Source organism: Nesoenas mayeri (assembly GCF_963082525.1).
Source record: "Nesoenas mayeri genome assembly, chromosome: 19".
Classification (NCBI taxonomy): Eukaryota; Metazoa; Chordata; class Aves; order Columbiformes; family Columbidae; genus Nesoenas; species Nesoenas mayeri.
In genome coordinates this window covers 10,278,519-10,306,163 of record NC_137568.1, presented here as the reverse complement: position 1 = coordinate 10,306,163, position 27,645 = coordinate 10,278,519, and the positions used below count along the sequence as shown (strand labels likewise).

The window sequence follows — 27,645 nt, the reverse complement described above, 5'->3', positions numbered from 1 at the left end:
ACTAAGTGATCGAATATTAAAAACACCTCTTTCTGCTTCCAGAAGTACACACAGCTTCCCAAGTACACCTGCCTGAGAATTTTCTGTTTGGATATCTGGCTTTCAGTACATTTCCATTAAATCAGCAGCCTCAAAGGAAGATTTTTAAAAAGTACAACATTAATGATACTAAACAAAGTTTAAGAGCTCCAAGCAGAACAGCTCCTGCAATTTCTTCCCCAAGTTGACCCAATATCACCAAATATATTCCCAGCACCAGCGCTAAAAGTCTCTGGGACACTGCTCAGAACCCCTGTGCGGAATTCCCTTCGGAGAACGCAGCTCTGATGCAAAATATGTATAAATCTGATGCAAAAAAATTACAAATAACAAATAGATTATTCCATTCATATTTTGCAAAGACTTTGTTTTCAGTGGAAACTAAGAACACACTTTCCTTCATGGCAGACTTAAACATGGAAGATAAAAACCAAGCTCAAGCCCGTGCTGCACTGGTGGGGCAACTCGCTTCTCCTATTTCTCACCATTTTTCCAAGTACTGTAAAGTGCCGAAAAGATGTTAAAATACTGAGTCAGCCCTAAAAGAAAGGGAACAGGCAAGTTTCAAGTATTTGAGTGAAGTGGAGGCATTAGATTCGCCAAAACCAACCGCTTTCTGCAGGCGCCTGATGAGCTAGAGGGAAGAGAGCCTGAGTCACCAGCAACATCAAAGTCCAGTCCAGCGCACGAAGTGGTGAGCGCTGTGCGAACAGGAACGGTACCTGCCTCCATCTGCCCACTGCGGAACGCTTAATTACGCTCCAACAGGCAGTAGCATCAGTGACTGAAATCCCCAGATTACCTTGATTGCTCTATTATTATCTATAATCAGCTGCTGCTTCTTATCTTCAAACTTTTGCCCAAGTTCCTGGAGCCGCTGTTCGGCAGCGAGCTGCTGCCGGCTGTTCTCCTCTGTCAGCAAGGAAACGGCTGTCTTAAGCTCAGCGATCACCTAAAAAAGCAAACAGCATGCTAAATCTCTCTTGGGTAAAAGGCATGTATTTTGCATGTTTTTATGCTCAGTACAAGCATGGCGTTGGCAAACTCTGCTGTGCAAGCTAAATACTTTAAATTAACATATCGCACACCAGCAAGCATGGAATTCCACACAGAGAGAAAGGGTTACAGCAAGGCTGCGAGTCACAAAAATTGCTGAACGCAAAATATTTGGGAGGGTTTTCCACTATGACATTCCAAAATATTTACTCATGAGAACAAAGCACATCTGTGATCTCCAGCACAGCGCGTGTTTCCAGGCCCCGCTGCGCTGAAACCGGTCGTGCAAATTTCCATAGTGCTGCTGCTGCTCCTTGTTTAGAAGGATGCTTTATAGCTTCCTACTGCAGAGAAAAACACCCCAATTTACATATGGACTGAGATTTAAACTTGATAGTGAAATTTCTGAGCTGCTGAAAGGAGCATGTTCAGCAATACAGTGGGGACCTGATTCAAAGTCCGAGACCCTTAAACTGGACCTTTTACCTGATTCACTCATAACTTGTTGAAATTTACTTGTTTCACCTTTTTTATCACTGTGGAAAGTCATAACTAAACCTGATCCTTTGGGCATATTTACAGAATTTTATGCTGACAAGTAAGTTGTCACCCAGCAAAGAGCTTAAACATTCTGGAGAGTCACTGACTTCAATGTATATATTCAAGCTTAAGGTTAAGCTGCTGTAGCAGCATAATATAGTCTAATTCTAAAAGCACTTCAGCACACAGACAGTTCAGAAAGAGACTGCCGGGGTGCTCAGGTTGTGTGTTTGCAAGGGCTCTTCATCGGTAAAGAAACATTTGACTATACTAAGGCCACAGTTGATTAGGAAAAACTACAAAATACAAGTAGTTTTTTAGAGCTACTGATAGGACAGAACTAACATAATAAGAAATACTCTAAAAATGAAGGTACAAGAATCACAGGGGAAGAGGAAAAGGACTGATTAAAAGTCTTCTGTATATGTATTTATATGTTTTACTGCCTGAAAACCCGAGAGAGTAACAAAGATTATGAGTAAAATACACATGGATATTTCTAGACTTCTTTTCTAAAAACAAATACGTATTAAAAAAGATAAAATGCCAATCAAAAGGAAGGCTATTCACTCTTAAAGAGATCAATGGGCCAAAGTTTAGAGACTATCTGGATAGGTGCAATTCTTTAGGTGGAATTAAGCGGTATCACTGGGTTTGCAATTTAGATCATCATTTAGATGACACAGAATTTGCACAAATTGGCTTTGCTCGGTGTGTTAGATGTACAATGAGAAAGCAGGAGAAGGTGATGGATCATAGAAATGATTAGGAGAACAACGTGAAGCCACGCAAAGCTGTGCCACTTTGTGTATGTTCCATTTTGTCACTTTTAAAAAGAACACAAAGCAACAAACCCTTTAATAGAACACAGAAGTGAGATTTAAAGCTTTCACTGGGTTAAGACCCTGGACTAGCAGAAGAGTTCTGAAATGCATACAAGGAAATCTCAGCATGAATTGATGGAGAAAGATCTGCTTTGTGCAGCACCTTTCAGAGAAAAGAAATCTGTTTGCTTTGTATAAACTTCAGAGGAAATTGCTTGAAATATCTCCTGTGTGTGGGTGTTAAAAGTGAATGTTCCAAGAGGCCACAGAGAGTAAGATTAGACAGATGTTGTCAGCAACATGACCACAAGAAAAGTTGCAGTTGACCTATTATTAATACTGAGCTACAAAAAAACCGCTATGTTCAAGGAACTGTAGGGATTTGATTCAAACCCACAAAAGTACAGAAATTCAGACATCAGGGTGAAACTTCTTTATTGGGCTAAAGAGCCCTGACACATGATGTATGTGTTGTGTCTGCCACGGAAAGCGCAGAGCAATTCCAGTTCTGGTTGTTGGACCCATTGCTCCTCAATAAGGAGAACAGTGTATTAGCTACAGCAATGCCTGGCTTAATATAAAAATAATTTTAAAAGTCTCAATGTTTTTCCATTTTGAGACTATTCTACAGGCCTCTAAATTTCAGTCTGATGAAATTGGTTATGACATTGAGGTCAAACAGTTATTGCACTACACTACCTAGGTGTTCCCGCTGTAACGATGAAAGCAATTGTCCTCACCCTTGTTTAAAAAGTCAGAAATGCTTAAATTCTTCCACCTGTCTTCAACAAATGGACCCAGAACCATTTTTGTTTTGGCAGTAGACACGACATGGAGAGGCTGACTTAATTTTAATAAAGTTTGCAATTTCTTGTCATTGATCGCTTCTAGTTTAGAGGCTTTTAAACCATTCTTTGTAGTGTTGTAAATTATTTTAAAAGAGTATTATTAGCCTATTATTACTAATGCTGAAAACCCAGTTTGCAAGTAAAAGGCATTCAGCTGTGGTTGGGAGGAATGAGAAGAACGACACCTCCACAGAGATCCTTGTGGCAATTTTCCTATTAAAAGCTTAACTTCTCATTGCACCTCCATCATTTTTCACACTTTGGTACTACCTGTCAATCAATATCAAATGTTTAAAAATTATCCTGTCTGATCATTTTTAAGTATATATGTAAATTCAACATCCATTTTCATCTTCCATGTTCAAAAGACTCTTCTGCAGGGCAAAACTCAAGCCAAACTCAGTTTGCTTTCAGGACACTGACATTCGTCAAAGTGTTATTTTGGGCAGAAAAGTCGAAATTGGCTCAGAGCAACAATAACCACCAAGATGGCAGAGTTGGGACGGCCATCCTGCCATCGGTTGTGACAGCAAACACCATCTTGTGACACGAAATGCAAGTCCTGGTTGTGCAACTGCCTTGATTTTATGAGATGTCATCACAGAATGTGCTGGGCTGGAAGGGACCCACAAGGACCATCGAGTCCAACTCCTGTCCCTGCACTGGACAACCCCAGAATTCACACCATGTGTCTGAGGGTGTTGTCCCACCACTTCTTGAACACTGTCAGGCATGATGTGCCTTCCCTTGCCACCTAGTGACAGGACTTGGTCCTCTTGGGACCTCAGAGAGGAAAAAGTAGAAAAATATGAAATTTTGAACTCAAAAAACCCTCACCCATTTCTTCTACCACACCTGGAATATTGTGTCCAGCTGTGACCCCTCAGTTCCAGCAGGACAGGGAACTGCTGGAGAGAGTCCAGCGCAGCCACCAAGATGCTGCAGGGAGTGGAGCATCTCCCGTATGAGGAAAGGCTGAGGGAGCTGGGGCTCTGGAGCTGGACAAGAGGACACTGAGGGGGGACTCATTCATGTTTACAGATATCTAAAGGGTGAGTGACAGGAGGATGGAGCCAGGCTCTGTGATAGGACAGGGGGTAATGGGTTCAAACCGGAACACAAGAGGTTCCACTTAAATTTGAGAAGAAACTTGTTGATGGTGAGGGTGGCAGAGCCTGGCCCAGGCTGCCCAGGGGGGTTGTGGAGTCTCCTTCTGTGCAGACATTCCAACCCGCCTGGACACCTTCCTGTGTAACCTCATCTGGGTGTTCCTGCTCCATGGGGGGATTGCACTGGATGAGCTTTCCAGGTCCCTTCCAACCCCTGACATTCTGGGATTCTGTGATTCTAGTCAGCTTGATGCTCTGTGTTTTTCAAAAGGTTAAAATCTGCAAGAAAGACACTGGATGTTTGATTTGGGAAATGGTTCTGGCTCCTCTCGCTCGTCAAGACCGAGAGCAGAAGTAATGACACTTTTCATCAAGTTTCCAAATCAAACGGAGCCGCGTTGAGGTTCCCGCCTCCTCGCCACCTACCTGCGAGGATTTCACCAGCTTCTGGCTGAACTCCTTTTCCGTTTGCTTCAGCCGGCTGTTTGCCTGAAACGCACACAAAAGGCAACCAGATTAGCTCAGCCGCGGGACGTGTCCAGACACTTTGCCACCGACCCCTCTGCTTGGCACCTCGTCCACATGCCTATCGCTGAGCGGCCGGGACCCGCGCCAACTCCAACGCCCTTTTGTGGCAGCCAAAAAACCGCGAGGGCTTGGCTTTGATCTCGGGCCAACTATTCATCGCTTAAAAGAGGGGAGAAATTGTACCTCTGCTGCCAATTATTAGAAAAACATAAAGACTTCTGCGGATTTAAAAAAACAAGTGTGTGTGTGTGTGTGTGTGTGTGGCAGGGAGGGAGGCAGCACACACATGGGTTTATCTGGTGATTTGGTTTCTGAACGAAGGGAAAAGGATAAAGTCGCAGGCAGGGGCTCCATGGGTACAACACAACGTGGAGGACGCGGCTTCGTGTCTGCAACTGCCTTTTGTCCCGCTGTGTGTCCTTTCCTATTTAAAGGTGGCGATTAAACTGGAAATCAACCCCAACATGCAGCTGAAGCAGCTGGGAGCTCATGGACATACAAGCTCTTTCCTTCTCTTACCATTATTCTCACAATTCGAAGATAGAGAATAAAACCAACTGAAAACAAGGCTGGTCTGTCAATGTGGAATCCAATAACCAAATATTTCTGTAATTCTGAGGAAAAACAGCTCCTAAGGTTTTTTTTCCTCAAATAATTTAACTGCAGAAATAAGTCAACAATAAAAATAATTCAATACCAATTTCAATTTCATTTGGGGACATGATTCTGATTTGTATTTTTCTTGCAAAGTGCCACGGTATAATATGGACAGACCGGCCCGAAAACGCTGTCCTCAAATGAACTGCCAAGCGCTCTCGCATTCTTGGCTCTAAAATTTGAGGACAGGTGTCTAAGAAAAATATTTTCTTAGGGGGACAGCGTATTACGAAGCTGAGTTCTGAAGCAAATTTAAGCTGATTAAGCTTTCCAAATCTATCTGACCTTGTGCTCAAATCTTTGATCTGTCATCTCTAGTTTCATGGCACAGCATCCCGCACCCAAACACGGGCTCCTCCAGCGCCTCTTCTGGGGACTCTGGAAGCCACGGGCGCCCCCGAACCTCTGAACCCTGTTTGGATCCAGTTGCAAGACTGAACCTCCAGTTCTGCAAACACCAGGGATGCCGCTCGGGCAAATAGTTTTATTGATTTTACCGGACTATAAATTTAGGAGCTTAAAGTTGCAGACAGTGAGAATCACCGCCAAGCACGACAGGACGCGAATCGTCTCGTATGATCCCAGCAGTTATGTGTGATGCGGATTAATGTAAGTATATTACAGCCAGTTAAAAATAATCTTACAGTTTACATGATACTGCAATTTAAGATCTTGAGTCCCTCCAAGTTCCAAGATTATGAAACATAACAGGTCTGCCCGTTGGTACTAAGAAATCTTCTAAAAAAGTTGATCAAAACAATTTATCAAATATGTGCATAATTTTTGAGATCACACTACTTTTTTTTTTGGTATAAAGAGAAATAATAGTACTACATATTGGTTTAAAACAGCATATACAAGAATTCTGGAGCACCAGACAAACTGAATTCCACTTTTTCGACATTTATCACTTAAAGTGGGCTACAAACTCTATACGGGTCTATTGTGGGACTGCATAAGTAACAGGAGAACAGTAACACAGGAGCAGTGATGCCAGACAGCTCCACTTCTCTTCGTACTCAGACTGACCCATGGTAACACTCCTTCCGCTGTATTGTCATTGAGCTTCAGATTACATTTTACCACCACTGCATATCATAAAGTGACTGAAACTGCCAGTTTATCTTTAGGGAAGAAAGTAAGAAATAAATTACAGTAATAGATTAAATTACTGTTCCTCCCAGAAAGGGAGAGATACCAGCCAGCAAGGCTCTCAGATCACATTACAGCTGCTCTCGCTCGACTTGCCTGGGGTAAAAGTCTTTGTCTTTCATAGAAGCAGCTTTATAACCTCCTGAACTCATAGAAGAAATCCTGATAAATAATAACAGAAAACCACCCAGAACTTCCATAAACAAACTAGAACTTGTTTGTTCACTCTGAGCAGAGCCAGGATGACCTCTGATAGACACGGCAGAGGCCGTCCAAAGGAAGATACGATGAATGTCACCGTATTATTCTTAACTGAAGGCAAAGAAAGTATTTCCCACCAGTTTCTTTAAAGGCAATTAGAGTCGCTTATTTTATAACAGCTTTAACAAATTCCAATTAGCAAAATATTTATTAGTTGTCTCCAAGTCACCAACAAACCACAAATTCTCGCATCTACTTGCAGTCCTAACCACCCTTATCTGAAGGGGTTGATTTTCAGAAGTACTTGGCTACCAAAACTTAGACTGGCAAGAGCAAGAACACCCTTGGCCAGGCTCCGGCTGTTTCACCCTGGCCCTGCAGACACCACGGCCATCAAACCCACGGCCCCTGGCTGAGTTCGGCTTTTCTGTGTAGATCTGGAACAGCGGCCGGCTCTTGCATCACCCCCAGCGAAGCTCTGCAGCCCCTGCGGCTACGGCGCACGGGTCGGATCGAATGCGCCGCGATGCACAGGAACGCGCTTTTGCATCATCTTTCACTGTGGAAATACAGGACTTGCCTTTTTTTAAAGCCTGTGACTAAAATACAATAGAATCATAGAATCATTTCGGTTGGGAGAGACCCTCAGGATCATCGAGTCCAACCAGAACCCAATCTAATTCCAGCACTAAATCATGTCCCTGAGAACTTTGTCTAAAGACTTTTTAAACCGCTCCAGGGATGGTGATTCCACCACTGCCCTGGGCAGCCTGTTCAATGCCCGACAGCCCTTTCTGGGAAGAATTTTCTCCTAATATCCAATCTAAACCTCCCGCAGCACAACTTGAGGCCAAGTTACACCTCTTGACTCCAGGCTGTTGCTTTGCAGCCCAGGGAGGCATCAACCGCTCCCCCGGGACACACACACAAAAAAGCACTTTCTACCTTTTTTCTTGTATTGTTTTACTGCAAAGTAAATATGCTGCCTACGGTGAACATCATGGAGGATTTACATTACATTTATCCCGACAAACGAGAAGGTTAGAGGTGACATGGTGCATGACAGCAGCATCTTCCCGGGCTCCTTCTACAAGAAGCTGCTCGGCTCACACATTATACGAAGCATAAGCTACTTCTCTATTATTTCCAGGGCATTCCCTCGCTTCCAGGTTACACGCTATTTCAGAAACGTAATGAATCAGGATCCAACTGGAAGGTGAACATTTGGAGGGTCAGCCAGTATTCATTAAAGTCTAACTCTTTTTATAGCAATGGGCAGCACTGCAAATGTAGTTAATGGTCTTAAACTAGTTTCCCGTGTGTGAGGGGCAGCTGTTGAAATTCACGCTTGGCAAAAACTTGTCAGAAGTATCAATTGTAATATCCATTTTTATAATAAAAAGGTTTAAATTGGATAAGCCATAGAGGAATCCCACTGATTCAAAAATTAACTTCTGTTTAGTTTCACAGAGTTAATACATATTTTAGCTAAAATTATCTGATTATGACAATTTCACATGCAGTTACTTTATATTACAGAGTGAGGACTTTTGCATTAAAAAGATTATGTCCTTGTTACAGTTAATTGGTTTTAAAAACCAACTATAATTCTCTAACAAGCCTTAAAGCATCGAATTGTGGTTGCTGAGCAAAACTGCATCGACTCCAACAAAACACATCACATAGAAATTCAAAACGGTATTAGCACTACAGATGTGGTATCTGAATTAGTGGATGCTATTCAAACACAGGCTCCTTCTCATTCTTCCCGTTCATGAAACAGAACAGCATTACCAATAATAAAAGAGCAAAGGATCTAGGATGGGACCACACCACTCAAGTGTACCACGTGCTATCCTAATTACAAAGTTTTTATACGCTATTTTTAAGGTGTAAGATGTATTAAGGGGGCTTTTAGTTCTACCCAATGAACACATGCCCTAAACAGCCCCAGGAGCTGCTCATGGGCACATGGTCAACCTCATCTTCCACCAACACCCATGAAGATGTTTAGAAGGTCTTGAATGTTTAGCAAAAAATGCAGCTGTTAAAGAGTTTTTTGGAACATTACAAATCCGTGCTCACCTTCCAGCTTCAGAATGGTGATTTTCAGATGGAAATTTAGATTTTAATTATGCTACACAATTAATAGGAAAACTAACTCCTGCAACCCAAGTGCAGATAGATCGATACGAGTTAAGGATGCACAGTGAAATCTTGTTCAAGTATATATGAATTACAGTTTTGTGAATGATTCAGCAGTGTTGCAGTTCGATTTGAATCTCCTCAAAACACACAGAAAGAACAAAACCCCACAAACACAACTACCATGAACCAGAGGGTTATATATACACACCAACACTCACTAATAGTAAAGCAGATTTAAGAAATCTGTTAAGGGTACAAGCTATGAAATAATCATTTTTCAAAATGTCTTCAAGTAGCTAAATGATGGCCATATATAAGCTGATCCTCCGTAATTAGTTAGATAAAAGTGTAAGTAAACTGAGAAAAAAAGAGAAATCAAAGGGTGGGGGAAGGAGAAGAAAGAAAACTTGCTCCAGGGAAGAAGCAACTGTTCTCTGATGTGCAGCAAAGAATTTAACATCAAAGAACTAATGTAAATGGGGCCCATTTACCTTAAAAAACAACACACCACTCCACATTCTGGAATATTTCTATTCCAGTTTGACAGCATTATGCTTTGTACCAAAATTTGAGATGGTGTAATTTGACAGATGTCAAAAGAAAATGACCTTCAGGATGGCCAACTGCAGCAATTTTTGTTATTAAGTATGTTCAAACATTCTGTACAGTATCTGTTTAAACTTCAGAGATTTGCAGATCACCTTTTAAGTTCATCTGATTGTACATAGAATTTTCCATAGACCTCAAAGGCTGAAACGTGTATTTTCCTCATGTGCCCCTGGCATTGACAGGGGTGAATTCCTGCACCAACACCCCATTCTTGCTACCGCTCTCCCCACCAACCAGTTACACACAAACCGAGTCTCCACGGAACAGTGAAAATCACGTAACAGCTCAAATACGTAATTTGAGACACCCAAAAGACCATTAAAAATAGTTCCCTATCCAAATCGATGTTAACAGAATAATTAGTCAAGTACCAAATGACTTCAAGGGGTTTGAAAATGAATTATAGAAATCCCAATCTGTCATACCCACAAATCCCATTAATATTCTCTTTTACGTTCTACTTTTTGTAGGTCTATAAATCTTTTCTCTCTCTTTTTTTTTTTCTTTAAACATACATCTTTGGGAAAAAACCCCTCTCGTTCACGTGCTATAGGTACTTTTCATCGGGGAAAAAACAAGACTGAATAGAAACGAATTTGGTGCTGTACCTATAAAGAGAATGGCCTTTCTGCGGTGCATTGCAATGGTGCGCTCAATGGGGGCCTGCTGAAAAACCCCCTGTGCAATAGGAAAACTGATTTCCAGGCCTTACATTTAAACCAACAGACTATTTCTGTTCATTCTGAACTTATGTAGAGGAATTAAACACAGACATTTGACTCTTCCAAGAATTCTTCCATGTGACTCCAGCTGGATTGGTCTGATGCCAAAGCTGCACCAACCTTACGCTGCTACACAGTCACTGGCTTCATCTAAATGGATTTAAGGAGCATTTAGGTATTTCCCAGCTTCACTAATTTTGATTTCTATTCAATACTGCAGCAAGCCAGGCGCCTTATTTAAAACCAACTGCACAACATGGCCTAACATACAAGCCTTGTATACAAATACAAGGTTTTAAAACTAGATTAGTAGTCTAGGCTCGCCACATGAAATTGTTCAATAACTTAAACAGGCTTTATACAAGATAGCACTGATGCATCAGGCATTTAAAGGACAGACAAAGAATTTACTTTAATCTGAGGATGTACTGTGAGATTTTGCCAAAACAGCTGGCGGACAGGTGGTTTCACATTACGGCACCATTCCTTTCTTTCACTCTACACTCAAATAAGATGAACTGAGTAAACCTGGTGAAGATGCTGAGGCTGCACTGCTCTCCCCATCAGGGCACTGAACGCAGTTTTCCCACAGTTACACACCTAAATCTGGAACAGCACAAGCACATCCCTGCATTATGATTTTTAGTATCTCCTGGTTTTCTACCCAACGAAATTAAGAGGGTTATTAAAAGTGGGTTTAAGACATTATATCAAAAGCGGTGGCATTTTCCTTTTCAGAGCCTTAACAAATAAACCACACACTCAACGAGAATTGTTTGAGCTTTATAAGCTGCCTTTGTTCGTCAGAAATCCCGGGCACCTCACCCGCTGTTGTGCACTCAGTCTCTCCCACTCTAATACAAAGAAGTTTACAGAAAAGCTTCTATCACTCAGGCCCAGATGTTTTTGGTACCCAAACAGCTGCCACTTGGGAAAACCCAGGGACAGGCTGCTAAACGTCTGTGAAGATGCAAGTCAAAGCAACACAGATGGCAACGGTACCAGGGTGTGACACTGACCCATCATTTGACTCATTTACAGGCTACTTAATTAATATGAGCTTTACAACACATGATTATTCCACAAATCAGCCATTTTTTTCAGACCCATGCACTTCATCGTTACACATCAGCAAACTTTATGCACCTTGATTTTTGCCAAGCAGAGACTATAAGGCTCCTAAAGGACTATAAAGGGATAAGAACGTAATTTCTGTTTTTTAGATTCACCATTGCCATTTCAAGTTGAATTTTGTGGCAATAACAAGTGTTAAGAAGATAATGACTAGAAAAAAAATCGTGTGTGTGTATCATTCTGAGAGCAAATCTTGTTTTCATGGAATAGAAGGAAAACTGGAAACAAAAGGACAGCCTCAGTACTACTAAGTTAACTCGCTATTACTAAGTCACATCATTAGATGAGAACCCAACAAAAGTTAAGCTCCTACAGTTGGAAAGATAAACATTCGAAATACGACAAAATCCCCTAACAAATGTATGATCTGAAGCAATCAGTGTTTCTTAGCAAGATTATGCTGGATTACTTTGTGTGGGTTTAAATACAACAAAGCTTCACGGAGCCAGCGAGCATTACTGTACCGATGAGTAACTGCGCACAAGTCCAGCGAAGTCCCTATTAAAAGGAGAATGGAATATAGTGCTCAATCATGAAAGCAATTAAAAACATAAATAAGACATTGCGAGACTCTCAACATTCCGAGTGTTTCACTATTCATCCCTTCTCCGTCCTGCAGCTGTAGGTCAGAATTAACTCCTCTGAACTAAATATAGGAGAACTCTTTTGGGGATTTGTACCTTATTCATTTTCAAGCAAACACCCAAATTCATTTCAAATTCACACAAGAACTGCAACAGTTTCCCCTAAATCAGATTTTCTACAAGTTAAACACCCCTCCTACACTCAGATGTGATTGTGAAACTACTTTGATCTCTGTTCCCAAATTTATTGCTCAGTGTAATCCATGACAAAATATAATGTGATTTACTGTATCTCTATATGACAGCCCAGCAGCTGACAGAACTTAATAATTTAGCATAAGAAAAAAAACCTTCTGGCACCAAAATATACAAATCATAATTGAGGCACTTTAGTATCACATTACAATGAAGCATATGCAGACTGATCATAAGAACTTCAAAACAATTAGAATTCTTTCTCACTCATTTAATGAAGGTGGGTTTTGCTCCGTGACATGTTCTGCAGCTGTAAGCAAGTCGTTTTGGAACACTATTTCTTCACATTAAAGACTCTGAAGGACTAATAACACCATTTTACCCCTTCCCTGTTTCCCAAACACTGCTTCCCCTCCAAAAAGGGGGGTGAAGGGCGCAGAAAATAAAGCCACCTGCAGCTCTTCTCTATTACAAAGATATGAAGAAAGACCAAATAAGTATAAACAAGGTCTTCAAATTGTGCCAGAATTTAAATATGCAATAAAGATGTTTATATTGGTTTGGAGCATCTCCCGTGTGAGGAAAGGCTGAGGGAGCTGGGGCTCTGGAGCTGGACAAGAGGACACTGAGGGGGGACTCATTCATGTTCACAGATATCTAAAGGGGGAGTGTCAGGAGGATGGAGCCAGGCTCTTCTCGGTGACAACCAGTGATAGGACAAGGGGTAATGGGTTCAAACTGGAACACAGGAGGTTCCACTTAAATTTGAGAAGAAACTTCTTCCTGGTGAGAGTGTCAGAGCCTGGCCCAGGCTACCCAGGGGGGTTGTGGAGTCTCCTTCTCTGCAGACATTCCAACCCGCCTGGACACCTTCCTGTGTAACCTCATCTGGGTGTTCCTGCTCCATGGGGGGATTGCACTGGATGAGCTTTCCAGGTCCCTTCAGCCCCTGACACCCTGTGATCCTGTGATTCTGTGATACGAATGAAGTGGCTGAGGTTTGTTTTTTTTGTTTTTTCCTAAAAAAAAGCCATCTCACGTTACAATCAGCTACTGTACTGGAGAATAGCCAATGCTTTTCCTTATGTTATAATGTACCCTGAGTTGTAAAGATAATTAAAACTGGTAAATTAGAGAAAACTGTACCTCATGCAATCAGCCTTCTCCAAGACACACAGTATTGCGAAAAAAAAATAGGAAGGAAAGAGGAAATTATTCAATTGGGCTTTATAAAGTATTTAATAAAGTTAAAATAATAAGCAGTTGTGTATTACAAGATAAAGTTGGCGTGTTAATGTTTGTTTGGATTGTGGAAAAAGGACGAGGAAACTACTGAAAAAAATAATTTGAACAGTCTTTCTGCCACTGGAAAAATCTTCCTGCACTTTGTAACCAGAGAGGTTAAGACTGAACCATCAGTTTTACTGAACCATCAGGAATGTCCTCAGACTCAGGCCAATGGGCCACCAAGCCCAGTGTCCTCTCCAGATGTTCCCGCAGAGAAACCTGCCCCTTGTATCTCCAACCCGCAGCTCTCATATCGGGGAAATTAAACATTAAATCTCCTTATTCCCAGCAGTGATCGGTTACAAACATGCTGCTCATAAAACTGTTTAATCCTTTTTTGAACCCGCTGATAATATCTCCCTCCACAACACCCATGGAAATCAATTCAAGCAGCTCACTATCTCTCTCTTGTTTAGAGAAGTTCCTTCTTTCTCCAGTTTTAAATCAATCTCTTATTAGTTTCCAGCAGCAACGCCCAGATTCTTGGGCAGTAAATAAAAAAATCGGGGGCTTTATCCACCATCTTCATCCACCATCTCTTTTATGAGTCTTGATCTTACCAAAGGCTACAAACCCTGGAAGTTACAGAATTGAGAAGAAGTAGAGAATGAGGCAGAACTAGAAATGGCGTTTGGACACAGACTTGAGAAGAAATAGGAGACAGAGAAGACAAAAAAACCCCACCTGTGACCACTTCTTATACAGATACCTTAGATTAATACCAGTTGGGTAAAAAACCCCAAACTTCTCAACCAACCATCCACCTAGAATTGATATGATAAGGAGTGAATAAAGTGTGCTGAAAGACAGGCCACATGATAGAGCTCTAATTTTAATTATATCAGGCCTTGCCCTGTTGAAAGCTATCGTTTTAATTCCGTATTTTATCATAATTTATGATTTAGCTCAATTATGCTTCTTCTTGTCTGGTTCTCATTTCTTAACAGTACTGCATCAGTCGTTTTAATTTTTAACCCTATGGTGTTATTTGTGAATACAAACACCATGGTGCTTGATCTCCTCTCCAAATTAAGACGTTAAAAAGTAGCATTGTGGGTGCATATTTTTTCCCATAGTGACACTCACACCACTCTTGATTATCTCTGGAACAGCTTTAGAAATACAGTTGATGGGTAGAAATCTTAGATCTGTTTTCAGTTTGGGCGGTTTTTTTGGTTGGTTGGTTGGTTGGGGTTTTTTAAAAGGAGATGGAAGGAGAGTAACTCTGTGAATAATGGAGACTACTGCTTTGAAATGTCTCCTGTAGGGAGAGAGCCATAAATTCTGTTTCGTCTCATCTGAGTGAAATATCCCTGAGATTATTCTACCATATTTTTCTTCATGTTTGGCTCTGTTGATTGAAGACTCTTCCAAATGGCTCCCCTAAGGGATGACGCAATTTCTGCGACCATGTTCCTGGTCCACTATCATCTTTCTTCCTTTTCCTTTGGAGGAATACGAAGGAGCAGCGTAAAAGTGAACACAGGAGAGAGGAAATCGGTTTCCTCCCCTCATTGTGAGCAAAATCTTATTGCAAAAGTTGCTGCAAAATTACTATAAAGACAGATTAAATAATCTGTACTTCTTGTGCTAACATATACTCATTGTCCTATATAAACCTTTTCTTCTTTTGGAAATAACTTTCTTTTTTCTTGATCTTCTAGGCTCTTGGCAGATTTTCTCCAACAAAGCCAAAGTTCTATGCTCATTTATAATACTATTAGTTGGTGAATCACTAACACAGTGTCAGAAATGTTTAAGAACCAAATGTAAGTCAATGTACACAGACTCAACGACATAAAACCAACAAAAATGTTACTGGAATAGAGAGATAATATAATAGACAATAGATCTTGGATTACAATAAAAATATTAAGAGACTCAGGTAATATCCAGATCTTCTCGGTAAGAATGATAAGCTCTTGAGATCGTAATAGCTAAGGCCCAAACAAAAGAATCTACGTAACAGATTCAAACAAACCTTCACAAATTTTAGCCTAAAAAAATGCCACATATACAATAACTCCTGGAGAACCTGAATGCCTTGGGCAAGGAGAAAAACATACGTCTACATTATAATTAGATACCAATTTAATGATATCATTATACTCGGGAAGAATACAAGGGCCACGTTTTGCCGTTGACCTATTTGCCCCCATGTAAATAACCAGGATATCGCTGCAATGAGTGTGAAAATAGTTCATCTGGATGCTCCCACCAACGAAGCTATCCATACTGTGGCTATTAGCGCTCACGTTAACGAAGTGAAAGGTGTCACTCAGATCAAAGACTCCGTCATGCACAGAAGTTTGAGCAGGAACCTACAGAATTGCTGCCCAAGATGGGCCCAGGTCCCAGGTCTTAGAGACAAAGATGCAAAGATGGAACCGCTTTTAGTAGTTAATGAAATATGGAGTTGGAAGAGAAGAACAAGAGCCAGAGAGACAGGATTCAACAACGTGAGCTCATGGAAAGCACGCGATGCGGCTTCTTTATGAGCAGAAATAACTGCTTAGGGGAAACTCAATACTTTTAATAGAGCATCTCTTTCATCTCTGAAGATGTCATATTCTTTCTCTTCATCTCCCGTTTCTTCACCAGTGCTGAGCAGTATGACATCATCTGTATGAGCTTTGGCAACGGTGCCAGAACAGATATTGTGAATTAAAGATACTCGTCCGTGTGCCGTAGGACAGGATGCCCACCTGGACCGCACCCCGGGGCTGGACGTGCGGGGGAATTCATCCAGCGCCACTAAGCCTGATGACAAAGGAAGGACCAGACCACCATTATCAGGACCTTATTTGCAAACTATACGCAAGCAGAAGTTGTTCAAAAATTAAGCATCCAATTAGAGGACACTGCAGATTTTTGAAAAAGGCCTCGTTGCAAAAACATTATATTACAACAGAAGTTGTATATAAAATAGTTATTCTATTTTAGGGAAGCAGTCACGCTGCGCACAATACTTTTAACTGATTTATATATTTTTAAATTTAAACCTAAACTTTGAATTTCCTGGGCATTTTAGTTTTACGTGGACTTCCCACCACACACAGGGGGAGTGATTGTAACTGGTATAGACTAGAAAACACTGCAAATGTCACTTTTTATTTAAAATAACAGAAATCTCAGAGTACAACCAACTGCTACACCCTCCGAGCGGGATTTGCAGGGCTCTGGCCAGACTGGGGTCCCATCGCTCCAAAATGAACCATTTCACAACTGGACTGAAATCAGTAGAACTGAAGTCCAGAAATTAAAGTGTTTAACTGTTTTCTTTTGACTACAGCTTCATCCTGTAACCAACTGTCATATGCGCTCAGTACAGTCAATACACAAAAATGTAAATTACTTCTCCACAAGAAAAGCAGCACTGAGAAAGAATTAAGTGTTCCTGGAACCTGCATAAAGATTGAACAGGGTGAGTCAACATATCTATTTAAATGTAGAAGGCAATGAAAAGCTAAATGTTGAAAATTATTCAGAAAGGCAAAAACCCCCTCCGGTTTACTCATGTGTGCTGCTCAAAGAGAGCTTTCTAAGAGGTATTTTCCGTGCTCCAAGGTTGCTTCCTTTGAGCATTGTTCGCATGTCGACTGATCTGCTGGGCTCAGGCTTTCCGAACGTGCGTTCGCTGTGCCAAGGAAATAGCAGAGATGAATGTTGCAAGCGGTGGTGGCAGCCAAGCTTCACATCTGCACACGCTTAGAAATGCAGCTTGTCTCCTGCCTTCTGCAACTTCTGGCCAACCTGACAACGCTCAGCCCCTTACACCTGGCTGGCTGCTGCTCATGCAACCTATAGCACACCTGTCCCACCGCCAAAATGAGTCATTAGCGGAGCCTAATTACAGTCCTACATATCTCCAATATGTTTGTTTGTTAAACAGTTTATGTTTCGTTTCATCGTAATGAGGTATGACTTCAAATTAAAAAAGAAACAAACTACCATCACATCAGAAAACGCTTGAATCTTTTGTTATAATCAAGTGCAGGCAAATTAAATCTATGCTTTAAAAGTAAGTCCAAATCACTATGATTGAATACAAGTGTTCTGAAACTATATTTAAGATTCTTTAACTAATAGACAAGAAATAATTTGGAGATGTGCTCAGGTCATTTTGATGTTAGATAACAGATATTATGAAAGTACTGAAGTCCTAAGAACATAATTCAAAATTTCATATTCTCCATGCTATGAGGTTTTGTCTGATTTATGTCCAGCGTGGCTTATCTGACCTTAAGCACATTGAAATTCATCATCCTTACCTGATACAGTGGTTCTGTGTTCTGGTATTTTCCCTATAGTGCAGGTAACATGGTGCCATTTGGCGCCCTCTTAAATATTTTCCCATTTACCATTCCCTGCAGACTGGGAGACACAATAACTGTCAAAAGATATTTGCTTTTAGAATCACAGGCTCAGAAACATTACCGTGCTACGTTTATTGAGCAACTCTCTGGCATCGTATGCTGTAATCACTAACAAAATGAATCAAATGAAGTGTTACAATAAACAACGTATTGTCTTTGAAGTTGAGATTTTTAACCAACAGAAAATTCAAGACCTCAGTAAATTGTGTATCCCTAAATATTGAAAAGCCGTCTACAAATACCAAATATTTCAACATCCAGTGGACTTGCAATGAAAACTATTCCTCACTCTCCTCCAATATGGGGGGAACACCATGGGAATCCTATCTCTCCTTCTACCCATTTTTACTTAGATATTCCTTTTCATTCGAGTCTTAGCAATTTCTTCTGTATTTCATCATGTTGACATGAACAACAGTCCATCGCGATACATGCGATCCACAAAGAAATCAGAATTACTCACAAAAGAGACCTCAGAGCAATGAGACCCTTGGGAATGGACTGACCTTCTGAAAAAGTGGACGCTCAGATGTTCCAAACCTAAAGAGTGAAATTCGGCTTCCCCTTGGATTTTAAGCAATCTTTACAGAATTGGCAGGAAAAAAGAGTAAATTCAGAGGACAAATTTTTCTCCCATATTGTCCTAATTTTCAACGTAACGAGATTTGCTAGAAAAATAAGACGACTTTTAAAACCACGTTTCAAGACCAGCGCCGCAATTAAGATGTTGGGTTATTTTTCTTTTCCCCTTGGATAAAATCTCCTTCAAAGTTCTGTGGACTTTAATGGGATCAAGATTTGAACTGAGCTCAAACTGTAACTACTTTTCAGTGGAGTTTGCCCTCTAAGCTACTTTGACTTTTGGACTTTGTGGCCAATTTCCACATCTCTACATTTGGAAGACAGAAACGAAGCGGAATGGGAAATGAAGTTTTGAAGGTAACACAAGGTGTGTTCACATGTCTGTGAACGACAGTCCAACAGAGATACATGTTTCCCCCTCCTATCCTTTATTCAACAATTCTGATTAGAGGTAAAAATAGGGAAGTGGGTTAAATAAAAAAATTCAATAGCAGTTAATAGAGCTTAAAATTAGCAATTTTTTTCCTGAAAAACAGAAAAAATCCCACAAATTAAAAAAATAGCATTTCTGACAGAAATGACAATTCAAGACTATTAAAGATATTGCCCTGTGAAGGATTATTTGTAACTTTAATTTGAGGATGTAAAGAAGTTAACTTTTCTTTTGCTATACTACACATGTAAAAAAAGATCAAAGAAAGAAAAGAATTGAGATTCAAATTCCATTTTTAAGCAAAAATGACAATGTCTTCCTGAGTTAAAATTAATCCTTTAATGATGAATTTCAAAGGTTTAAATACTTTCTGTGACCTTGGCTTTAAATAATTATGCCAAGCGGAGCTTTCCTTACATTCAGAGAAGATTCTGAATTGTTGATCAGAGCCATTTTAATGGCTTCAGCCTGGCTGATTTCCAACATAATCCTCCGAACGCTGTTTAAAATTACAGACCAAGAACCTGACGCAGGTAAATGAAATGTCACTTCTCACAAAGGCTGTTCAAACAGTATATGCAGACTGTTAATTTGTGCCACTGTACATCACTTTGCAATAAAATGTATGATTTATTACATTAAAGCGTATAATAGATACTTCAACAACTATCTGCTTACATATACACACGGCGTCTACCATAAATATTAAGTAGGGGTTTTTTAGTTTAGCTTTTGAAAGAAAAGTCACACGTTTTCGCTGATATCATCCCCAATGTGGTGAAATACTTGAATTGGAGACACGGGGATGCTCAGCAAGCGCCGATGAGCCAGCAGTGACCCCAACGAACAGGGTGGGGAGGGAAGCATTGATGGATATGAAACATTAATTCCTATTTCCAAGCCTTTCACAGAGTCCTCGCTCACAGGCAAAAGTAGACCACCCATTGTTAGCAACTAGACCCAATTTCCTTGCAGTTTTAGCCTGAACTTTTTCCTCCTTAAGAACTTTCTCTCTTTCTAAAGGAGAAAAAGCTTGGTTAGGCAGAACCGCCCTTTCTACTCTATTCCAACAGAGCAGAAGTGATCAGCCTTCCCGTGCCGTGACCCTGGCACCCAAAGCCCGATCTACACCATACATTTGGTTCTTTTTAATTCTAGTAACCCCTAAACATTTTTCCTCAGCGAACCTTTTCTCATCTGCCTTTTGGGGCGACTGCTCCCCTCTGGCCGCGCCGCGGCCCCACGCGATCCTCTTACCTTGTCCAAGGCCTTCTCTGCTTCCGCCGTATGGATCTTTTTCAGGTCGAACGTCATCTTCTCTGCCTCCACCTTCAGCTTCTTCACCACGGCCTCGTGGTCCCGAGCCGCCCGCTGCTTGTCCTCTTCCCACTGACGCCGCAGCTCCAGCAGCTGCTGCTTCCGCTGCGCCTTCACCTGCGCCAGCTCCTCCCGCAGCTGCTGCAGCTGCTGCTCCATCTCACAGATTACCTGAAATCAAGAACAAATTATATATATACATATATATATATATATCACTATACAAAAACCAATTTAGGCTGGATATTAGAAAGAAATTCTTTACAGAGAGAGTGGTCAGGCATTGGAATGAACCCCCAGGGAGGTGTTGGACTCGCCGTCCCTGGAGGTTTTTAAGCTGAGATTGGACATGGCACTTAGTGCCATGATCTAGTAAACAGACTAGAGTTGGACCAAGGGTTGGACTCAATGATCTCTGAGGTCTTTTCCAACCCAGCCAATTCTGTGATTCTGTGATTCTCAGGCTGTTAGCTGGGGAAGGAAGCAAACTCAAACTCTCTGTCCCTCAGTTGAAGCTTATTGAAGGTTTTGTAAGAAAATCTGATGAATATTACCGTGTATTTTAAGACTCCATTGCCCTGGAATGCCAGTTACTGCTTCTAGAGCTCCGAACTGATCTCTCTCCAACTCCTATGTTGCTTCTTCAGACATTTTTAATACACTGCCTGTGTTCAGCTAACCTGTCTATTTGCAGTCACGGAGAACGACATTACTACAAATCTTTGAAAAAGAAATATTCATTTCTGACCACAGTTGGGAAGCGAATGACTCTCAGAAACATCGCCTTGCACATTAATACCCCAAGACGGATTGTTATAAATACTGTGATCTGAGAGAGAAAAATGGAGGCTTGAAAGTTTGCCTTTTTTTGCAAACTATTTGAACTACACAGTGTAATAAAAGACACGTCGTCTCCCCTCAAACCTTCCCCTATCACAGCTGTAACACGTATTAAATAACCTTAACCATATTGGAATTTATCACAACACTGACTTTTGCTTCCATGCTTTCTTAATTACTCACTGGCATTATTCCCTACTATGTCAAAGGTAAAATTTTCTGTGTGTATGCGTGGAGACGGAATGAGCACATCTTTTGTATACAGAAGTATAACACAGGCCGCATATTTCAGCTATATTAGCATTATCTCAAACATATGTTTCATATAGCGTAATCTGCACTAGATCCTTTCCTTCCTTTCCTGATCTTTTCCTCTACACGTTTATTTTTTTAAATCTGTAGACAGACTAAAAATGTAAAGTACATTTCAGTACGTAATTACACAGACTAAAATGCAAAGTTCATTTTAGTATATAATTATAATCTACAATGTACTTTTATAATTCTTTGGGAAAATAATTTCACCCCCAGATCATACAAAATGTTAGCCCAACTGGCTTTTACGTAACCAAAGAAATGCTATAGAGCTGCAATTTCTATAGGATGATCCGGTCTGAGTTCTAAACTGACACACGTAGTAGCATTTAGGTTTTTTAATAGCCATTCCAATGCCAGTCCTGCATGGAATAGTAGCAATTATCTTATAATTTGGGAGAACTCTTTCTGAGAGCTCATTCCCCCTCCACTACTACTTTCCTCTTTTCTTTTTCTTCCTTTTTTAAAATAGAAAACTTCCTTAAACTTTCTGCCATGCCCCATATATATAGATATTAGATTGCTTAGAAGATTCCTAAAAAATTTGATAAAATACTTAGGATAAGGAGCCAAGGCTAACTTCTTACAATGCAGGGAAAATTCATTCATAAATCATATTACAAGCCAAAATAGAGACCGGGTGAATTCCCGACTTAACTGTCATGTCTTCCTGCTTCACTTTGTTCTATAGTCAATAATTCTTATACAAAGCCATTAGAAAACCAAGTAGCACAAGACGGTGTTTTCTACTGCCACATGGAAAATGTAACAGCTCCAAACCCTCAGATTCCAAACTGGGGAGCCAAAAGATAGTGGGGTGAATGTTATAGGTAAAGTAACAGTAATTAATATGCAAAGGAGCATTAATGTTGGGCCTAATAGATGGTAAAAGCAGATTTGGTTCTATTAGGCAAGAAGAAAGAATCTGAAGACGGGGTGATGGCAGCGAAACTAATATGATTAAAGGAGTTCTTTCGGAGCAACTTCACTGCTAGTAAGATGATGTTAAGAGACATCTAATCTCCGCAAAGTGACTGGAAAAAGCTTATATTGGGGATCACAGACACAGCTCTTGTCAATTACTTGAAAATAAGTCTAGTTCTCACAGCCAGATTATTTTTTCCCATAAACAAGGTCCCTGGCAGAAGCAGCTTAGGAGCGAACAACTTGCTGCTCGAGACAACTTTGTGTGACACATGAACCTGCAAAGTGCTGAAGGCAATGAATCCCAAACTTCCCATCACCGAGACCCTGCTATTCCATACACCAGGTTTAATAAACTGTTGCTAGACTTAAACGTAGGCAAATTGGCACTACTAGAGAAAAAAAAAGACATAATTCTCAGCTGTGAAAAATTCATGAAATATAAAACTTCAGAGCAATTGTCTTTTCTTAATGATTCTGCGAAAAAAAGACATACCAAAAGATGCAATGAAAGAGTCTCACGTCTCATGCCTGAGATCTGAAAGCACAATGCTGGCTTGGGTTGTTTGTAGAACTGAATGGAGCATCTCCCGCATGAGGAAAGGCTGAGGGAGCTGGGGCTCTGGAGCTGGACAAGAGGAGGCTGAGGGGGGACTCATTCATGGGGATCAATATGGAAAGGGTGAGTGTCAGGAGGATGGAGCCAGGCTCTTCTGGTGACAACCAGTGATAGGACAAGGGGTAAGGGGTTCAAATTGGAACACAAGAGGTTCCACTTAAATAAGAGAAGAAACTTCTTCCTGGTGAGGGTGGCAGAGCCTGGCCCAGGCTGCCCAGGGGATTGTGGAGTCTCCTTCTGTGCAGACATTCCAACCCGCCTGGACACCTTCCTGTGTAACCTCATCTGGGTGTTCCTGCTCCATGGGGGGATTGCACTGGATGAGCTTTCCAGGGCCCTTCCAACCCCTGACATTCTGGGATTCTGTGTGATTCTGTGAAGAGCTGCTGTGAGAAATACACATCTTAAACGCTTGATCAGAGCAAATTACTCTTGTGCCAAACATAAGGCTTAAACATAAGAAATTAAAACTTCACAGTACACAATAAGTCCAGAATTTTACTGCTACTTGCTGCCTTTTTTTGGGGATCAAAATGTTATAGTCCTTATTTTGGTTGTGTGGGTACAAGTAAATGAAATCAAAGAGATTTATATCTTCTTTTTTTCCAAAGAACACAGATGTTTGTAGTGGTTCTACAGGATGGCCAGAACAGCACAGCCCAAAGAAAGACGCATTTTGTAAAATGCCTATTAATCTACACACAGGAAAATAAATAGAAAGAAAACATGAGCTTAGAATATCCCAAATGGAACAAAACCGGAAATATATAAACTGTGTGGCAGGGTAGCGATTCCATACGAATTCATATGGCACAGTTGCATGTACGTGTACGCACATGACAATCCATAGCTGAAGAAACTGCCAGCTGAGATGGTGATTTCTATTTCTGTTTCAAAGGAACAACTTAGAATTCTAACTAAGAATATCTGTGCTGAAATAGTGTCATAACAAGGGTGGGTCATAAGCCCACAGCAATTTGCCTTTAGGGAAAAAATAGACTTGAAAGAAAAAAAGAAGGTTGCTCACTCACTTTGGCCTATTTAAATGCCAATAAATGTTCTGCATGTTATTTGGAAGGAAAACATGTGCTCTTAATTTTAAAAAGTAAATTGCATAAGAACATATAAATCTGGCAAAAAGCTTAAATTAAAATATGTTGCTGATGTCTGAAACTCTGCGACAGTTACATGCAACAGAGATGAGAAATGGACCAAATGACTACAGTCTAATTAAAAAAAAAGGTACATTTCCTTTATTTTTCAGGAGTTCCTGCTTCAGCCCAATGAAGCATTTACTTGGAGCAGTTTCTGAGGGAGAGGCTGGAGCGTGACCACATCTCCGCACTCCCACTGACGGAACACACGGCTCTCACTGTAACTCCCGGTGTATTACACACCAAACCACATCCACCCCACCACCGCATTTCGCTTCAAATAGCGTTGAGGGCCTCACAAAAACAAGGCGATGTAAGGTTATGATCAAATCCACTCTAAACTTATTCCCTGAGGCTCAGAGCCAGTCATCGAGGTGTTGCTTCAGCAGTTTTACAGTAAGTGACTAACATCTCCCAGCAGATGAAGCAGCAATAACCCTTCGTCGCTCTTTACTGATGAAATAAAAGAATCACTTGTCAAGACCACAGCGCGTCTCAAGTGGATCATGACAACTCTTCAAACTGACTTTCAAAAGTTTTCCGCGTTGGGCTAACTTGGCTTCAGTTGTGTTTAATACTGCTCGCATGTAACGTTTTAAAAAGCCCAACAAAACCCCCTAAAACCAGTTCCATAGACTGTTACAATACAAAGGATCACAATGATCCTTTCTAGGGTAACAGCCTAAAATACCAGCCCATAGGTAAGAGCCCTATTTCTCAGTGTTTTCTCACCTGGAAGAACATTAAAATTGGAGCACGTGCTTGAAGAGGGGCTCTGCGAAACCATCGCTTAGTCCGGCTGAAAGGGACATTTGTCTCTTTGTGTCTTGTTACCCCGGCGTGATGTGACAGAGACGGATGAGGTATAGATAACATTTGTTATTGGGCACTGGATTATTTCTGAAAGGAGATCAGTCCAGCCAAGGGAAAGGAAGTGGGTAGCAAAAACAAATCTCACTTTGATGATGAAGAATTAAAAGGAAAAGAAGGAACAAAGTAGAAACACTCAGTGGTGACAATGAGTCCCTTTTTACCCGCGATCAGTGCAATGTCCCAGAAGAGGTGGATCAAGTATCCCATCCCAGTACCACAGCAACCGGGGACATATTTACTGTAAAATACCTTAGAAGGGATTATCTGTTGAAAGTGGGAATCTGAACTTCTTTAGCTTTCTTATTAATAAAAAAAAGCTTTAGAAAGTGCTGAGAAACAGATAATAGAGGTTTTCCTACCATCGCAAAAATAAGCAATGCATCTAACATAAAAGAACACTACAAAAGTTAGCAAATATTATTTGTTTGCAGCTCTAAGCTCAGAAAAAGTATAGCTATAAGAACTTCAAAGATATGGAATGCTGGTTTGTGTTTAAGAGAAAACAGCTTTATACTAATGAGTCTTAATACTGCAGTTTCAGCAAGTCACAACAATCTGGTTTACACTTGATCTCATTCTGGTTTTAGGGAACTATCCCCCTGTTTTTTACCCTTAGGAGATGAAAGAATTAGGCAACCACTGCAGCACCAAGGGCCAGGCTCAGTCCTAGTGGCTCTCTAATGTTTTTGGCCGCAAAGCATCCCAGTGAGTCAGACTGGTCCCAGTATCCCTCTGCTCTTCTCCATGCCGGACAAATTTCCACTGGGCAGCTCAGCCAGCTGGCACCTTTGCAATACAATAGTCATAGAAAGGGTACCCAGCAGTGCTGAAAACAACAATCTTTTTGTCTCAGCTACAGTCTAAATCTGAAGAGATATAAAATCTAAACTGATACTTCAAAAGCCTTTTGAATTAGCTAAAGTCATTAATATTTAGTAACTCGAGATTTTAATGTCATTTTCTAAACAAAGCTTTGGAATTAACTCAATTATCTCAATTTTATCCAACTATATTGAAAATATTTTCTATAACATAGCCATTTCAATTAAAATATGTTAAGAATTTATTATCCCGTTTTTCTTGTTGACTGGTAAAACCATCAATTTGTCACTATTACAAATCCTTAAAAAGATAGAGTTTATTTGCAAAGAAAACTACTTCCGCAAATGTCACACCCATTATCGCATGGGTAATGATGTGGCAGAGCACAAATTAACAGGGATAAGCAATAAACAGCTATTTAGCTTTCACAGCACAGTCTATTATACTGTCAAGTTTAAATGCCTTTTGGGTAAGAACACATAGGCCCATAAATATGGTAATTAATGGAGCAGATAAATGAAATGGTGTGAAATGAAGTGAAAATAAACAACAGTTCATTGACCAACAGGTTGGTCTCGCTTCCTAAGAGCACTGATCAAATGTTCCCAAAAGCACAGGGCTGTGAAAGCTCTTGGTTCTCCCCTGCATTTAACGTCGTCCCCAAAACTGTTCGGCACCTTTTGAATTCTATTTCTGAGTAATGTACTTGCGCTATCTTGTCTGCTCTTGTTCTACAGCTGAAGCATCTTCCTGGAACATGACAGAAGTGTTGACTCATGAGGAACATTAAAGGGAAGTTCCCTTCTCCTGAGCTCCATTTCCAATAAAATTAATGAAGAGAGTGTATCCGTGTCATTCCTATAAAGAAAACACACTTAGGCAACATTTCCATAGGTAACCTAAAGCCCAGCCTGTTCACTGACTTGGCCATGTATTTCTGAAGTCCGACACAGAGATGTGTGACACAGGTAGGAAAAGTTACACTGAAAGTATCGGCATCGTTCTTGTTTCCACATCCACGACCACATGCGAGAAAAGGGCAGCAAGTTTTCAATATCTCTCTGACACGGTATTAAGCAGAACACAAAATTTGATCTCTCTTTCCAAAAGGAAATAGATCTGGACTTTTAAAGAAGCCGGTCAGCTGTCTGAGGTTCATGCCAATGGCACTTAAGCTACAAACTACAAGGCTGGAAGGAAAACAAAAAGAAGAGGTACAAAGCAAGAAAACGAGACATCCATTTGAACAGCTCCACAAAGAGCTCAAAATTAACGAAGCTTATTTTGAGTTCTTCATTTACATAAGTCCATTTGATTCTAATTTAGTTAACAGCGGCTAGAAAGGAGAACTTCATATTGGTCGGTTATTGTCACTGCCTTCCTAATAAAATGGTTTTTAGTCAAAGGGAAGAAGCTCAAGCCCACACGTGTAACGAAACAATAGAGTGCACGGGTGAGCAAAAGGATTATGTACCAAGTTGAAATTGAGATAAATGTAAATAAATTTTCCATTTAACAGCTCTAAGACCTGGAAAAGACTTGGCCCTCTGGCCTGCAGGACAGATGCAGAAGAGTTTCTTATGACCCGATTTACTGTATTGGCTTTGAAATTGATTAGTAAGTCAAAAATTAAAACATCCAGCCTTCTCTCTCCGCTCTTTTTATGTGATGAAAGAAATGTTTACATTTGAATTTTTCTTTGTACAATCAAAATTATTTGAATAAGGTGACTAAGAGAGCTACCTGGAAACGACCTGGGGGAGGACTCATTTCCTCCTGTTTTTCTACAAAGGAATTTAAGGGAGACACTCAGCTGG

At 40.6% G+C, this 27,645-nt stretch overlaps 1 protein-coding gene across 1 annotated transcript in view; it reads right to left on the bottom strand.

Moving 5' to 3' along the window:
- The window catches only part of CEP112 (centrosomal protein 112), a gene marked incomplete at both ends in the record, with an annotated part of 144,138 nt that overhangs the window by 35,334 nt on the left and 81,159 nt on the right, over positions 1–27,645 (bottom strand). Inside the window, 3 exons of the mRNA XM_080356772.1 lie at positions 842–991; positions 4,783–4,845; positions 20,222–20,452. Coding sequence (XP_080212898.1) covers positions 842–991; positions 4,783–4,845; positions 20,222–20,452 — 444 coding nt within the window. The remainder of the gene's footprint in view (positions 1–841; positions 992–4,782; positions 4,846–20,221; positions 20,453–27,645) is intronic.